The following is a 15049-nucleotide window of genomic DNA, read 5'->3' as shown; positions in this document are numbered from 1 at the left end:
GGAGGGTCCGCGAAACCCGGGTAGGTGGCCGGTTTTGAGAAAACCGCCAAAACCTCACGCGCGGGAAGATTCCCGCCTCCACGCCGTGGCCCTAGACGCCGTTCCCGCCTCGGCCTCCTGACGGCACTAGACGCCGCCCGACGCCCGTCACCTCCTCGCCCGCAGCGAGGCCCTAGACGCCGTCGACGCCCGTCGCCTCCGTCAGTCCCGAGACCGACGCCCGTGCCTCCACGACTTGGCGTCTTCAACCGCCGTCCGCCTCCTTGGTTTTGTGGCGCAAACCAAGAAACCCGCCTTCCGTCGCCGCTTGCGCCCTCGATCCAGGAGTGGACGCCACAGCTGCCGCCCGGTCCGAGCTCCGGTCCCGGCTGCCCTTCACCGACGTCCACCGCACGGTCCATCGGCCACAGCACCTTCACGGCAGCTCCCCGTCGACACTCGACGCTCGTGTACCTGCAATCCAAAGACCAAGTGCACGATTACACCGCACGGTTGACAATTCACTCATCACAAGCAGGATAGAGTACTCAACATTCCTCAGTCGTCGTACCAGACACTCGTCTTCAATAGTGCATGTGGTCCTGTAAGGAAACCACGCGCGTGCCATCCAGCCTGTGGTTGATTAATTGAGTTGGCAAGAGGAAATTAACAAAACAAACCAATCAAAATAGAGTATCTGCAAATAAAATATATTAGATGAAGCAGCAGCAGTGTTAATTTACCTTTGGCAATAGCAGAGCGGCTGATATTTGTCTCCAAGTGGAAAGAATCCCTTGTGTACATCACGTACCGTTTTCTCTCAACACCTTCATCGCCTGCATGTGCCTTGACTTGCTGGATATGTTTGAACTTGTCCCAGTCACAGCTAGTTTTCCCTGCAGCTATGGACGTAAGTAGAGGTAAGCTGCAGTATAGCAGCAATTGCCTTGGCATTACATCTTGCAGGTATCTTGGGACTGTTTCCATGTCATAATCCTCCAGACTGAGTTTTTGTAGTGCAGGCACGCCTTCCAATACCTTCATCTTTGGGCACATATCGATGACGAGCTTCTGCAGTTTTGGTAGATTACTAATCCTCTCCAGGTCAGCGTTTCTAAACACGTCGAGGTGAACAACCGAAGTAAAGTTCTCTAAAGAACTTAGATGCTTCACATCATATATGTATAGTTTCTTCAAAGCTCTTGCGTGGAAGGCAAGGCCAGCAGGCATGCACCTCAACTTGCACTTCCCGAGTTTAAGCACCTCCAAGATGGGCATGGCTTTCACTTGCAGCTCCCACTCCCATTCCACCCACTCGACCAGTCCTTCAAAAATCAGCCTACTCAATCTGGGAAATGAAACCCCTACCTGCGAATGGTTGTGGCAGTGATGGTTTGGTTGTAGGAATTCAGGCCCAACACGCTTGATCGCTGGAGCATGCACAATCAGTAGGAATTCCAAGCAGGGGAGCTGACATAAGCAATTAGGAAGTTCTGTGCAGCAGGCTAGGTTATCCATTGTAAGAATCCTCAAGCTCCCAAGGGGCACAAGTGCTGTCGACATCATCCACCTTGGGAGCCGCTGACCAAAGTACCCGCTGATATCGAGGGTTTCTAAGCCAGACGGAGGTTGGAGCTCATTAAATACCTCCTCAATTTGTTGCTGCTGCTCCTCAGGAATGCCTTCTTCATCTTTTACCAATTGGCCATCATGTTCAATTCTACTTGTGCATTCTAAGAACAGACGGCTCAACCGCACCTTGTCACCAATCCTGGCCTTTTTTGCAAATGAGGATGATGACACGTTCTCTAGGCCACTTATAGTAAGATTAGTTAGCTGGCAGAGAGGTCCCAGTTCTTCAATGCTACACCAATCACCATCCATGTGCGCTGGAAACCCATTTAAAATCCTTAGATTTGTTAGACCATGAAAATCCTTTGGTATGCTGCTTATTCCTGTGTCACGAAGGCTAAGAAACCTCAGGTGTTGCAACTTTACAATGGAACTAGGAAGATTCACCAAACTCTTACAACCAACAAGGCTAATATACTGCAGGAATTTCATCTTACCAATGCTTGCTGGTAGCCTAGATGTATTGGTTCCTTTTATGGATAAATACCTCAAGTGTTTGAGTTGATTCAAATATTCAACTAATGCATCAAAATTTGCATCTTCTACATATAATGTCCGTAAATTCGAAAAAACAAGGAATGAATCACCAGGCTTGATTTTTATAGGCCCAACTGATAATAGTGTTCTTAGTGATGTCTGTCCTTGTAATGAATACCACTCTAACTCATCTGATTCTGATCCTCTTGTTTCCAGCGATAAGCGAAGAAACTTTTGTGAATTGATTTTGTCAGCAATATCAGCTTTGTTGTTCTGTGCTACTAGTGCTTCATTTCTAGCCATGTATTGAGCAAATGAGCGGACAACATCATGCATATTGCAAACTACTTTTTCAGCATACCTTATATCAGGCTCAATAACGTTCCTCTGTATCAACTCATCGTAGTACTCTTTTCCTATTTCCTCCAAGTCACGTGAGGTTCCATGAACAAATCCTTCGCTAATCCACATGCCAATGATCTCACAAGCTAAGAACACTCTGCTCTTGGGAAGGAGTGAGTAGTGAAGAAAGCAAGGCTTCAAACTAGAACTTAAATCTTCATAGCTAAGATATATTGCATAGTTCAGCTCCTCAGGCATTTGGGATACTGACCATATCGAGTCATTTAGGACATTTTCCCACTCCCGTCTCCTCGCTGTTTTTTGACGTAAGAGACCTCCCATTACTTTCACAGCAAGTGGTAAATAATCACATTTTGTTATAATTTCCATTCCAATATCCTTGAGCAGTTCAATCTGGTCTTCATCATTTCCGTTTCCAACTACCTGCACAGTAGCCAGGCCAATTAGTAGTTTGTAAAGTATCACTTATGCTAGAGCGTAATGATATTTTCCTTCATCACAAAATAAATACAAATGGAGCCTGAGTTTACGGCCGTGTGTATAGATAGATGTTAACAAGCAAAAATTGGTAAGGACAATCATTCCAAGAGAAAAATAACATAGTTTTTACCATACACTTATAGAAATCAGATAATTATGTCAAAAGTACATATTTAACATGGTAGAATAACTTAGTCGCACTACATTCTAAACTACCAGCTCACGACTATCGCACCACATAGCTATTACTACGGGCTGGGAAACGTATTACTAAAAATTACATCCATGTCACTGTCCGCCAGTGTTTGGTATATTGCTATATGTTTGCAAACTATATTTCGCTATTACGAAAAAGCCTATCCACAAAACTGTATCGTCACTCATGATTCCCAGTATATCAAGTCTTTGATGAAAATATAATATATGAGTTCAAAAGTAGAACTATTATTGACTAGCATCAATCGAATTGAAGTATAATTACAAGATTAGTGAACAATAATATAATACCTCCATCCTTAAATGTATTTCGGACAAACTAATTATCTAAAAATAAAACTAATTTATTTGACCTAAACATCATATTTTAGCGGCGGAGGAAGTCTCAAATTAGCTAAGACGTGACTGATGGGTACTACCCCTATTTTAAAATACTTAATAGTACTTTTGTAGACCAGGTGATTAAGAGACATAAGCCCAAGCACTTCTTTTCATAGAGTAGCAAGTAGCACTGATTTGTTCTAAACTAGCATATATATCAACCTCTTCTCCTACACGGGCTAATTAGAATTTATATAAAAATAAAATTTATAGCTAATAATTATAATTATATATTTCCACACCCTCTTTCGTCTATTAAATATTCTAACACATATCGTAAAAAAATATTTATCATTATCTAGTTGGAATATATTTCATTTTGCATTACACCTCTATATGTATTTGATATATATATATATATAGATATATATTTAATTTAACCATTTTTTTAGTTGATACATGAATACATACTGACACATAATTACATAAAAATTATTATAATAATAATAGAAACAGTATTTTAGAATTTTCTATTGGTGCACTTTAATACTTTGTTATAATTATACAATTTAGATTCAGATTTAAGGTTACTTTAACTCTTAATAATGACATAGTTGGAAAATTTATATGCAAATTTAGGGGGTTATTTGCATTATTTTATAATGGCATAGGTAGTTAATTTACATGAAGATTAGGGGGTTACTTTAGTCAATTTTTGTAATGGTAGAGGTGCGTAATTTATTAGAAAAGATCACAGATCCCATCACCATTATAATTAGAGTTGTCTGATTGATGGCCGGATGTTTCTGATTTTTGTGAGATTTCTAAAATTTCCTTATTTTTCAAAGTGTTCACCTAGAATCCTAGGTGGCTTCACATAGAGGTTTCAAAGGAGCCTGATAGATGCTTCAAGTGAACCCTCATAAGTAACTCCCAACCATTCTAAAAATAAATATTCATCCATACATTCATTCGGCAGGATCTAATCATCATTAACAATAGCATCATAACATATCTTTATCAGCCTGAAGTAATCCCCTAATTAATTTGTACAGCAGAATAGATAGAGATAAGGAACAAGATATTGTTGTTATGGTGGAGATGGATGCTGTGGAGAAAAATATTAGTCTATGTTTTAATTCCCTAAAAGTAAATCAGATATAACTTCACCCTAGGATATAACACTAAAAAAAATAATTATCCACCTTTGTCATTACGAAATTAATCTATGATAACCACCTAAATCTTTGACATTACTGATGTAGAAATCGATATGTGCAACAGACAAAAAGTAATGCGGTCACAAGGGATCTAGATCCTGCTGTTAATATCAGTGCAGCTAAGAATCATCGTACATTAGTGTGATGCTGCTGTATGATGAGTGAACTAAAAGATAATGATTTTTTTTCATTTATGAGTTACGAACCTTCTTCTTGAGCAACAACCATGCATCTTCAGGATTAAGTTTATTGACATAGTGGTAGGGCTTTGTTGCCAGCATCCCTCTTGCGACCATGTCATGTCTTGTGGTGATGAGGACACGGCTGCCATGAGCTAGTGCAGCACTGACCAAGGGAATTTGGAGCACATCCTCCCATGCTTGATGCTCCCAAACATCATCCATCACCAATAAAATCTTTTGCCCATTCAAGGCTTCCTTAAGAGCTCGCTCAAGAGCGCCTCTCGTATTTCCAGCAGATTGGTGGTCACCCCCAGCTTCAACGATAGCCCTTCTCAGCAGCTCAGTCTCACTGAAATCCCGGTTCACACTCAACCATATTTTCTTTGTAAATTCTTGTCGGACAATGTCATGATTGAATATCTTTTTGGCCAAGGTGGTTTTACCAATACCGCCAACTCCCACAATAGCAAAAACCAAAATGTTGTTGTTCTCGCATTTTGATAGCTCTGCCGTTGTTAGAATCTCCACCAAATTTTTTGTGTCCTCCTCAATATTCTCACCGACCAAACTTGACTCATCAAACTCACTAGATGTCTCACGGCTACCAGGACGGGAGGATGCCACCCTCCTGCTATGGTCCTCATATGAATTGAGGTTGATGAAGTTGAACTCCAAGCTACGTTTCTTGATATCTTCTAACCTCTGGTTAAGGTTCTTGATTCGGCTGCCAATCTTGTGGGCGTGTATGGGATTCCGCATGCAGAACAACAGCGGGTTGAAGCATCCTGCATCATGGCTTAGACCCCGCTCCATGGCCTTGAGCTGACATATGTCAAGGATGTTGGTGGCATCATACATGGCCCCTCTAAGCTCGAGAACCCATGCCTGCACACTCTGGTCGGTGATGCTCCTCCTGTCAGCATCCATGAGGAAGTTCTTGAGGTCCTTGAGCTTGATGTCCATTTTTTCAATCTCTCCCGAGACCCCAAGCAGCATATGCACCTCATCCCTTGCCATCTCCGTAAGCATGTTCTGGACGTAGGATGCCAAAGAATCCAAGACCCCCGCCATGAATGTCAGCTAGCAAGTTTTTTTTAACTGTAACAAAATTAGAACAAATTAAATATCAGCACGGTTAGGCCGTAAAATAGAATATCTACAGTTCTTGCAGAAAAATGTTTTCTGCTTCTACATTCTTATATTGTACAAAAGTAGATGCTAAAAAGTTGGTCCTCTGCTTGTCATACCGATGCTGAGATCCTGCATGAACGCACGACGCAACTTGCAGTTTGGTACTTTAAATAACTAGATTGAAATAAATCGGTGGTGAAGAGGCAGAGCCTATGCATGAAAAATTTCTCAAATAACGGTCTTGGAAACAGACCTGAGGCTGGCGAGTTGGGCGACGGCCGGACTGGCGCTGTTCGTGTGGAACCGGATCTGATGGTGGACCGACCCGGGCGCGACGCGGTCGTCGTCGGTACCTGACTCGGCGACTGCTCTACGGACGCAAGCACCAAGGCCAAGAAGAGGTGGTAGCTTGAAGGCCGATGGCGAGGATTATGGTTGGCCTGTGTCGTCGGCAACTGTAGAAGGGAAGAGCACCTGGAGAGTTCTAATTCCAACCTTAGGTGATCAGGGGGGGAGAGCCGCCGTAGTTGGCCATGAATCTGGTGGCTGCCTTGAGTTGAGGAACGCAGGGTGATTCAGGGAGGAAGATGGTGATTGACTGCCTAGCAATAGCAAGGGATCGAATCTAATGGCAAGTTTCCAGAGACAATCCTCACTCTATGCATACTAGTCTGAAAGCAGGAGGGCTATGCGCAATGGTGGAGGAGCGAGCGAGAAGGGGGCAAGTGTAGGAAGAAAAAACGATAACAATCAAGCGAGCGAGAGCCTTGGATCTTGGATATGTAAGATTTTGAGAGACGCTAAGCAAGCACTATCGACCTGACAAAAAAAAAAGTAAAACCTGCTTTGTAGGCATGCATGAAAAAGAAGACTAGAGACGGAATGAAGCCGCGTGATGTGCGTGCCCGCGCAGTGAGCCAGTCCGGAGCCTTCGTCATTACACTACGTAAATGAACTACCTTCTTCACGCCCAGGCACACATTCCGTCTTTGAGAAGCAACCAGCGGATTTAGACTGGCCGACAAGAACCTAATTCCGCACTTACCCAGAATCATTGCCCCATCAGCGCATCATCGCTTTTAAAGATTCTGGTAGAAATGTCCATTGTGGAAAGTGGGTTTTTAATGTCTTTTCGAGCACTATTTTCACTTTATATCTCAATCATATTGTTGCCACCAGAAAATCGATTAGACGATTCCTCGCGTGCAACACACTGCCTAGAAGATTTGTTTTGCTCTAGTGTAGGTCCTTAGGTTTTTGAGATTCGAAGTGTGCCAGTCAGTTTGACCATTACATGGTATGTAACTATCGTGTCGGCTAGTTAATAGAATCACGGTGCTGAGGCAATGCGACACTAGGATAAATCGGCTAGTTAATAGAATCACAGTGCTGAGCCAATACGACACTTGGATAAATAAGACATAAAAGTATATGGACTAGATGATAGAATTGAAGTACGCAGAACCAATGACCAATGGCCGATGTGAAAATTAAATATTTAGGCACCATCAGCCAGCAAATAGAATTAACAAGCTGAGCGAACTACTATATGAAAGTAAAGGCACACAAATTGCTAGTAAAAAATGCGGAAACTTAATGAGCGGGATAGGAGAAAGCAAACTCTCGACGCGGGTGTTTATCCCGTGGTTCGGTTAGCCACAAAGGCACACCTACATCCACGTTGTTGTAGCACTCACTAAGAGTATTGCTACTCGGCCACCAAATCTCTTCTGTGAACACAATCACGGTCACCTTGGCCCCGGGTTCCACTAAGAAGCTTCTCTACAAAGGATGGGGTCTCCACACAAAATCGAAGGGTCGATGACGTTGCCGGTGAGCTTCACAGCTCCAAGAGGCCGGCGCACTAAGCTCTTCTTTTGGTTTACTATAGAACCACAACACAAAGGCTCAAGGCCTTGCAATCTCACTCACTAAGAGCTAATCTAGCACTCACACTTTACAAATCTAGTGCTAAAGCCTAAGGATATGATCAATGAGCACTTGTATGGCTTGGAGGTGTTCTTGAATGTGTATGAGATGTCTTGGGACTCCAGCAATCTTCAAATGGCCGGGGGAGCACACATATATAGGCCTCCACGTCGAACTAGCCGTTTGTAGCCGTTGGCAGAATTCTGCGTAGCCATCGGAACTTCCGGTGACGAGGCGTCCGAACTTCCGGTCACTCTGCGCACTGAACTAGCCGTTATCTTCTCTGACACGGCCGCAGCACCTTCAGGGACCATCGGTTGAACCGATGCTTAGGCGTCGGTTCTTCCGGTGACACTTGATCCGCAGATAGCCGTTGCTCCTTGCTGACGTCATTACACCGACGCTTGCTCCGATGGGGCATCGGTTCATCCGGTGCCGAAGGCTTAGTTCCTGCTCGCTTGATATCGTCTCTGGAAACATGCTATGTTGAATGCACCGATGTCTATGTTGAAGCCGTCGGTTCAACCGGTGCTTCACTTCTTTCTTCACTTGATCTCCAGAGACGCTCAGTCCTGCACCAAAGCCAGGCCGTCGAATCTTCCGACAACCATCGGATGCACCGATGCTACAGGCATCAGTTCTTCCGGTGCTACTGGTGCAGTAGAACTCGTCCAATTCAGCGTTTCTTTGAGTTCTTTCTTCGTTTATTTGTTTGTATGATCTTTTTAGTTCATCTCTGGGATCTAGAAATGTTCACTTAACAAAACCATTAGTTCCATTAATTGCGTTGTCATTCGATCACCAAAATCACTCGAAATAGCATAAATGGTGCCATGTTCGTTACACCGGTGTCGTCGGTAACTGAAGAAGGGAGGAGCATCGGGGTAGTTTTAGTTCCAACCGTAGGTGGTCAGTGGGGAGAGCCGCCGTAGCTGGCCATGAATCGGGTGGCTGCAATGGTCACTCCGCTGCTTGAGTTGAGGAACGAAAGGAAGAAGATGGCGACTGGGTGGGCTGGAATGGAAACAATGGGAGGAGGTGGCCAGAGTAAATAGCGGACAGAGCAAGGGAATCCAATGGCATGTTACCGGAGGCATTCCAAAACTATCACATCAAATGTGTGCAGCACATGCATAGAGTATTAAATCTAAACGAAATAAAAAATTAATTATAAATGTGTAAGGCTTTATTTTGTTGCTTCGTGTAAAAATTTTGAAAGTTACTTTTGAAATATTAAATATAGACTAATCACAAAACTAATTAAAAAACTCTTCTACAAACTACGAGACGAATTTATTAAAACTAGTAAATTCATCATTAGCACATGTTTACTGAAGTTTTACTGTAGTAATTTATTATTTAATCATAATCTAATTATGCTCATTAGATTCATTTCGTAATTTAGTTTGTAACACTGTTCGGTGGGCTGTGCCTGGTGGCTGCTGCTGATTTGCTGTGAAAAAAAGTATTGCTGACTGGTTGGTAGCTAATAACTAGTGCTGATTTGGTGTAAAAAAAATCACTGCTGCTAGTTGCCAGCAGAACAGAGCCAAGGAAGACCAGAGACGGAAGCCCCGTGATGCACGTGCACGCGCATTGAGCCACCAGCCGGTGAGGCGAATTATTGCCGGCAGTGGCATGTGATCTACTTCTAGTCAAGACACGGACAACCCAGTGCTAGCTGGATGCAGAACCGTACCGCTGGGGGCCGCATCAGAAGACTTTTGAGTTTGAGGTCTTCAGCGTGTACATGCATGCATGCATCGAGATGCTCTGCCTGACTGCTGCTGTTACTCATGGCTTTTACCTCTTTTTAGACGTTGTTATATTTTTGCAGTCGTTTGATTTTAAGGACTAAATTTTAGACCATCACACATTAAAAAAATCTTAACATTTAAAAGTATAAATGAAATCTAATTACAAAACTAATTGTAGAACTCTGGGGCTAAACTGCGAGACAAATATACTGAGATATATTAATCCATAATTAGCAAATAGTTCATGTAGCATTACTGTAGCGAATCATGGATTAATTAGACTCATTAGATTCGTCTTGCAAATTAGCACCCATCTGTCGAAAAAATTATAAACAGATTTTATTTAATACTCCTAAATAGTAAGATTCATTTTAATGTGATAGGGACTAAAAAACCGAGAAAACAAACAGCACCTTACAACAACAGCTTCGCTCGATCATGGCCCCGAGCCAAAGGGATTAATGCACCCACTGTAACGAACATGGCACCATTTATGTCATTTCGAGTGATTTGGGTGATCGAATGACAACACAACATTTGAACTAATATAATTGTTAAGATGACCATTCTTAGGCTTTTAGATTCAAGTGATGACAAAGAGAAAGAGAAAATAGGCGTAGCAAGGCCCAAAGGACCGCCCCTACGGGGGTTCCGCTACCCGGTTAGCGGACGGGGGTCGAGGGGGAGCCGCCCCTCGCGGGTCTTAGGGCAGCGCTCTGAAAGCTCTTCGGTCAGTAGCACCGGAAGAACCGACGCTAGGGCATCGGAGCATCCGATGGTAGTCGGAAGAACCGACGCCATGGTACTTTGGTTCAGAAGGGAGTCGAAGCCAAGTCAGCCTATAGGCACCGGTTGAACCGACGGGTCAAAAAGGAGGCATCGGTGCATTGGGCGTCCTATGTTCCAGAGACGATGTCAAGTGCCCAGGAGAAGTTTCCTCAGCACCGGTTGAACCGACGGTGCATCGGAGTTTTGCGTCGGTGCAATGACGTCAGCGCCCAGGAGAAGATTCTTAAGCACCGGATGAACCGGTGATGCATCGGTACAAAGCATTGGTTCAACCGGTGGTCACTGTGTCAGCAGTCAGAAGCTCAACGGCTATTTCGTGTCTTAGAGTGACCGGAAGAACCGACGCTACCCTTGCCAGAGGCATCGGTTCTTCCGGTGATACGCAGATTTGCAGCTAACCATTGGAGCAACGGCTACAAGACTTGGTGGCCTATATATACGCCTCACCCCGGCCATTTGAAGATTGCTGGAGTTGCTGGACATCCCACACACACCCAAGAACATCTCCAAGCCATACAAAAGCATCAAGATCATATTCTTAGCTCTTAGCACACTTTGAGAGTGTTGTGTAAAGGATTAGCTCTTAGTGAGTGAGATTGCAAGGCCTTAAGCCTTTGTGCTGTGGTTCTTTAGCGAACCAAAACAAGAGCTTGGTGCGCCGGCACCTTGGAGCGTGAAGCTCGCCGACAACGTCATCGACCCTCCGACTTGGTGTGGAGCGGCGGCGACATCTTTGTGCGGGGGACGTGGAGACCCCCATCCTTTGTGGAGAAGCTCCTTAGTGGAACCCGGGGCCAAGGTGACCGTGATTGTGTTCACGGAAGAGACTTGGTGGCCGAGTAGCAATACTCTTAGTGAGTGCTACAACAATGTGGATGTAGGTGTGCCTTTGTGGCTAACCGAACCACGGGATAAACACCCGCGTCAAGAGTTTGCTATCTCCTATCCCGCTCTTTAAGCTTCCGCAAATTCATACTAGCAATTTGTGTGCCTTTATATTCATAGAATAGTTTCTTGATAGGAAAGGCTATATGTTGCTAAACTCTTTTGGGATAGGGGTTTTACACTTGAACAACCTAGTTGCACATCTAGATAGCATGTTTTAGTTTAAGTTTTGTGCAAACTAGTTGGAGCCATAGGTCTAAATTTTTATTAGTGCCTAATTCACCCCCTTCCCTCTTAGGCTAGAGCACCCGATCACTTTCACCCACACACACAGTATTTGCATGTAGCTCCACAAAATCGTGGATACTCTGACGATGACTTGAGGAAAGAAGCTAGAATCGGTGGACGAGAGATGCATGAGATCATCGTGTCTATGTCCCTCATTTCAATTCCTCGCTACTTCCATGCATCTCCACCCACGCGCAGACGACGCAGCGGCGGCCAAAGCTAAATGAGGTGATGATGGCGCACACACGGATCGAGCGCGGAGCAATTGATCGTCTCGTACTAAGGCCAGCTTAGGTTGATTACAGAGTGTGTCATCGTTGTTCATCTGATCCGGAATTATATTCCTGATGCTATCACCAATAAGCGCAGTAACAAATGGCTTCAGCATCAGCGCCGCCTAGTTTGGATCCCCAACAACCATGGACTGTCCACCATTGAAGTGATGCCTGGTCCGACCCGCTGCAGCCACCGAGACCACCACCGCTGGTTGCTGGCTGTCCAAGCCATCAAACACGTCCTTGCGCCTCAGCAGAAGGCAATAATGGAGCCGAGCCGACCAAGAATGCCCGGGACCTGCAGGGGAGGATGGCACAGTGGTCTCAGCCTCTCATGGAGAGGGAGACCTCGACCGCCGTGGCTCCCACTCAGCAATGGAGGTGGGTGCCTACTACATGTGCTAGTTCGGGCTGGGCATTCGGTTAGTACCGAACCAATCGATTGGTTCGGTTCTTCGGTTATCAGAGAAATTCGGTTCCTAAAAAATGAGTACCGATCGGTTCTTTTTAGAATTAGGAACCGAAGTTCCTCGGTTCCTACCGAAGGAACCAAACTTTCTTTCGGAATGCAAAAAAATAGCCCATTCAATAGCAAATGTTGATAGCATTTCTCCTAATTTTAGCATCAATTCAAACATGCAACAATAGCATTATAGAACAACACATAGATGTAGCTGTTGTGGAAGACCACAGGAGAAGGGAAGAGGCTTGCCGGTGCTGGCCGGGGCCGGAGCAGGGGCAGCCAGTTGCAGGCGGTGGCTGGTGGCGGCCTGACGTGGCAGGAGCCCGTCGCTGGTGCTGCCGTGATGCGGATGCCGAACGCCGGGCGGGGGCGGGGACTGGGTCCGGCAGCCGGGCGGTCGGCAGTGGCGGCCGAGCAGGGTGGGATCCGATCGCGGACTGCTGGACTCGCGGGCCCGAGCGTTGGCGACCTGGTGGGGTGGGTGCCGGACACGGGCGTCGGAGCCGGACGCCGGGCGGGGGCGGAAGCTAGCGCGGCGCCGCAACGAGGGCCGCCGGATGGGAGTTGGGGCCGCGACGTGCCGGCGTGGTCGCCTCGCGGCCTCGCCTGGTCGCGTGTCGCATCGGCGCCGTGCCGCCGTCGAGTCGTCGAATGGGGGCATGGGGGTGGGTGCGGCTCAGGTGAGTGGGCGGTGGGGTGGGGGCGGCTCGGGTGGGAGCCTGGGAGGGAGGGGCTGAACTGATTGGAATGGGGTTAGAGTTACTGCTTTCAATTGGGCCGATTCAGTTGGGTTGGGCCTAGAGCTCGGTTCTTTAGGTAACCGAGCCCAAGAACCGAAATAACCGAGAAAGTTCGGTTCCTCATAACATGGAACCGATGTAGAACAAAATTTTCTCGGTTTCGGTTCTCAGTTATTTCGGTCCAGTCCTCGGTTCTCGGTTAAATTTGCCCAGCCCGAGTGCTAGCTAGCGCCTAGTGGCTCAAGTAGGCAATAGCAGAAATTAACAGCAGATTACAATCTCCATGGCGATCAGGTGATGGGAGCTGGCCATAACATTATTGATCAAGGACCAATTGGTCACAACTGTAAAAACTAGGGAATGAACTAAATGATACCGATAACCACACTATGGTGAAAACAGACGAAATGGATTCTTTTTACCTCTTCTGTGCAGTGACAGATTAGATCAACCGGAAGAAACAAAAGAAAGCAAACAAAGCATAGATTAACTGAAAACATAGCAGAGCCTTATTTTGTACGTACATTGGGTTGATCAATAGGTCCGTCACGAATGATAGAATCATCGCTAAAAGTGTGCAGTCAACGGACATAAGGGTCTGTCGCCACTTGTAGAACTATCACTGTTCTCTGACGATGCAGGGCTGCAAGCAGCCTAAATGCATCAACTTCTAATGCAAATGCAGAAAACATGGAGGCATGCATGTTCACAATTTCACGTCACACTCTTGAGCTTTCCTTTTGTTCCTGCAGCCTCCCATATCTGGTCTTGTACGCTGTGTGTGCTGCGTACCCTGCTTCTTCGATCCATTGATCCGACGAGGTGGCGATGATGCACACCGCTTCACTGCAGAGTCTCAAGCTGCTAATGGTTTAAGACCCGAACCAAAACCGCACCAAACCAATTATTAGTGTGCTCATCGGTCGAACCGCACCACACTAACCTGCTTGCTTCAGAAACGGAACCAAGACCAAACTGCATGCGCTTACCACCATGGTTGAGACGGGCTCCGTCACAGGCTGCTGAGCTCAGGGCTCTGCTCGCTCACGCTCGTAGGCAGACAAAACCTGAACCGAACCCAGCCCATATCCGAGGCTCCGAGCTGTACCAGACCAAACCAGACTGGTAGGCATCTTACCCCATTTGCCACCGAACCAAACGGGTCCATATAGCAAAACCAAACCATTAAAACTAGACTCAGCTCAAACCATTAGCAGCTTGAACTGCAGTGCAGGCACGCTTGACGCAACCAGACAGCCAGACGCCGATAGGCATTGCACCTGCACGTATTTCCCAAATATGTTGTATATTAGATGAAACTAGGCGTATGGCCCGCGCATTTGCGTGGCTAGTATTGAAAATTAAAAAAAATTGCATTTCGTTGTATCCTTACTATTTTGTAAAGATTATACTATTTGTTACCATGCATCAACCTATTCATTATTATAAATTATGTCTTATTGTTGGTTAAAACAATTCAAATATAATCTACCTATAATAACAATTTGATTTGTTTAGCTTTAATAATATTATACATATTATTATTATTATTATTATTATTTTCTTTTTATTTTGATTGATTGTTGTTAGCTTTAGTTTTTATTAATAGTATATATTTGTAACTGATATATAGTTAAATGATATTTTATATTTAATTTTTCATAATGGTATTGGTGGGTGATTTTTAATTAGCCACACGGGTATTTTAAGCTAATTTTTATCATAATGACAGTGTTGGGTAAGGTTAATCTTTATCATAATAGCAGTGGTGGGTAATTTTTATTTTTTTATTTTTCTTCGATTAACGTGGGAATTTCTAGACCTTGAGAGCGAACGTTGAGGCTCCGTTTGTTGGTCAAATAATAAGATAAATAGGCGTATAGTCTACGCATTTGCGCAGCTAGTATTAAAAATTCAAAAAT

At 44.9% G+C, this 15049-nt stretch overlaps 1 protein-coding gene across 4 annotated transcripts; it reads right to left on the bottom strand.

Annotated features, from left to right (window-relative positions):
- Positions 1–259: 259 nt before the first annotated feature.
- LOC120684496 (putative disease resistance protein RGA1) lies at positions 260–6939 on the bottom strand. Of its 4 annotated transcripts, none has more exons than XM_039966345.1 (5): positions 6255–6939; positions 6118–6175; positions 4895–5968; positions 723–2874; positions 260–612 (listed from the first exon to the last, which is right to left on the bottom strand). In XM_039966345.1, the coding sequence occupies exons 3-5, from the start codon at positions 5939–5941 to the stop codon at positions 416–418; spliced, it is 3396 nt and encodes a 1131-aa protein (XP_039822279.1). In that variant the 5' UTR covers positions 5942–5968; positions 6118–6175; positions 6255–6939; the 3' UTR covers positions 260–415. The 4 variants fall into 4 exon arrangements, with proteins under 4 accessions (XP_039822279.1, XP_039822280.1, XP_039822278.1 ...); XM_039966346.1 differs by lacking the exon at positions 6118–6175 and having other exon boundaries at positions 6255–6305; positions 6338–6939; XM_039966347.1 differs by lacking the exon at positions 6118–6175 and having other exon boundaries at positions 340–453; positions 551–612.
- Between the last annotated feature and the right edge of the window lie 8110 nt (positions 6940–15049).

The sequence above is a fragment of the Panicum virgatum genome, chromosome 8N (genome assembly GCF_016808335.1).
Source record: "Panicum virgatum strain AP13 chromosome 8N, P.virgatum_v5, whole genome shotgun sequence".
Lineage (NCBI taxonomy): Eukaryota > Viridiplantae > Streptophyta > Magnoliopsida > Poales > Poaceae > Panicum > Panicum virgatum.
Note: the sequence above shows the minus strand (reverse complement) of the source record. Positions and strands in the feature narration are given on the sequence as shown.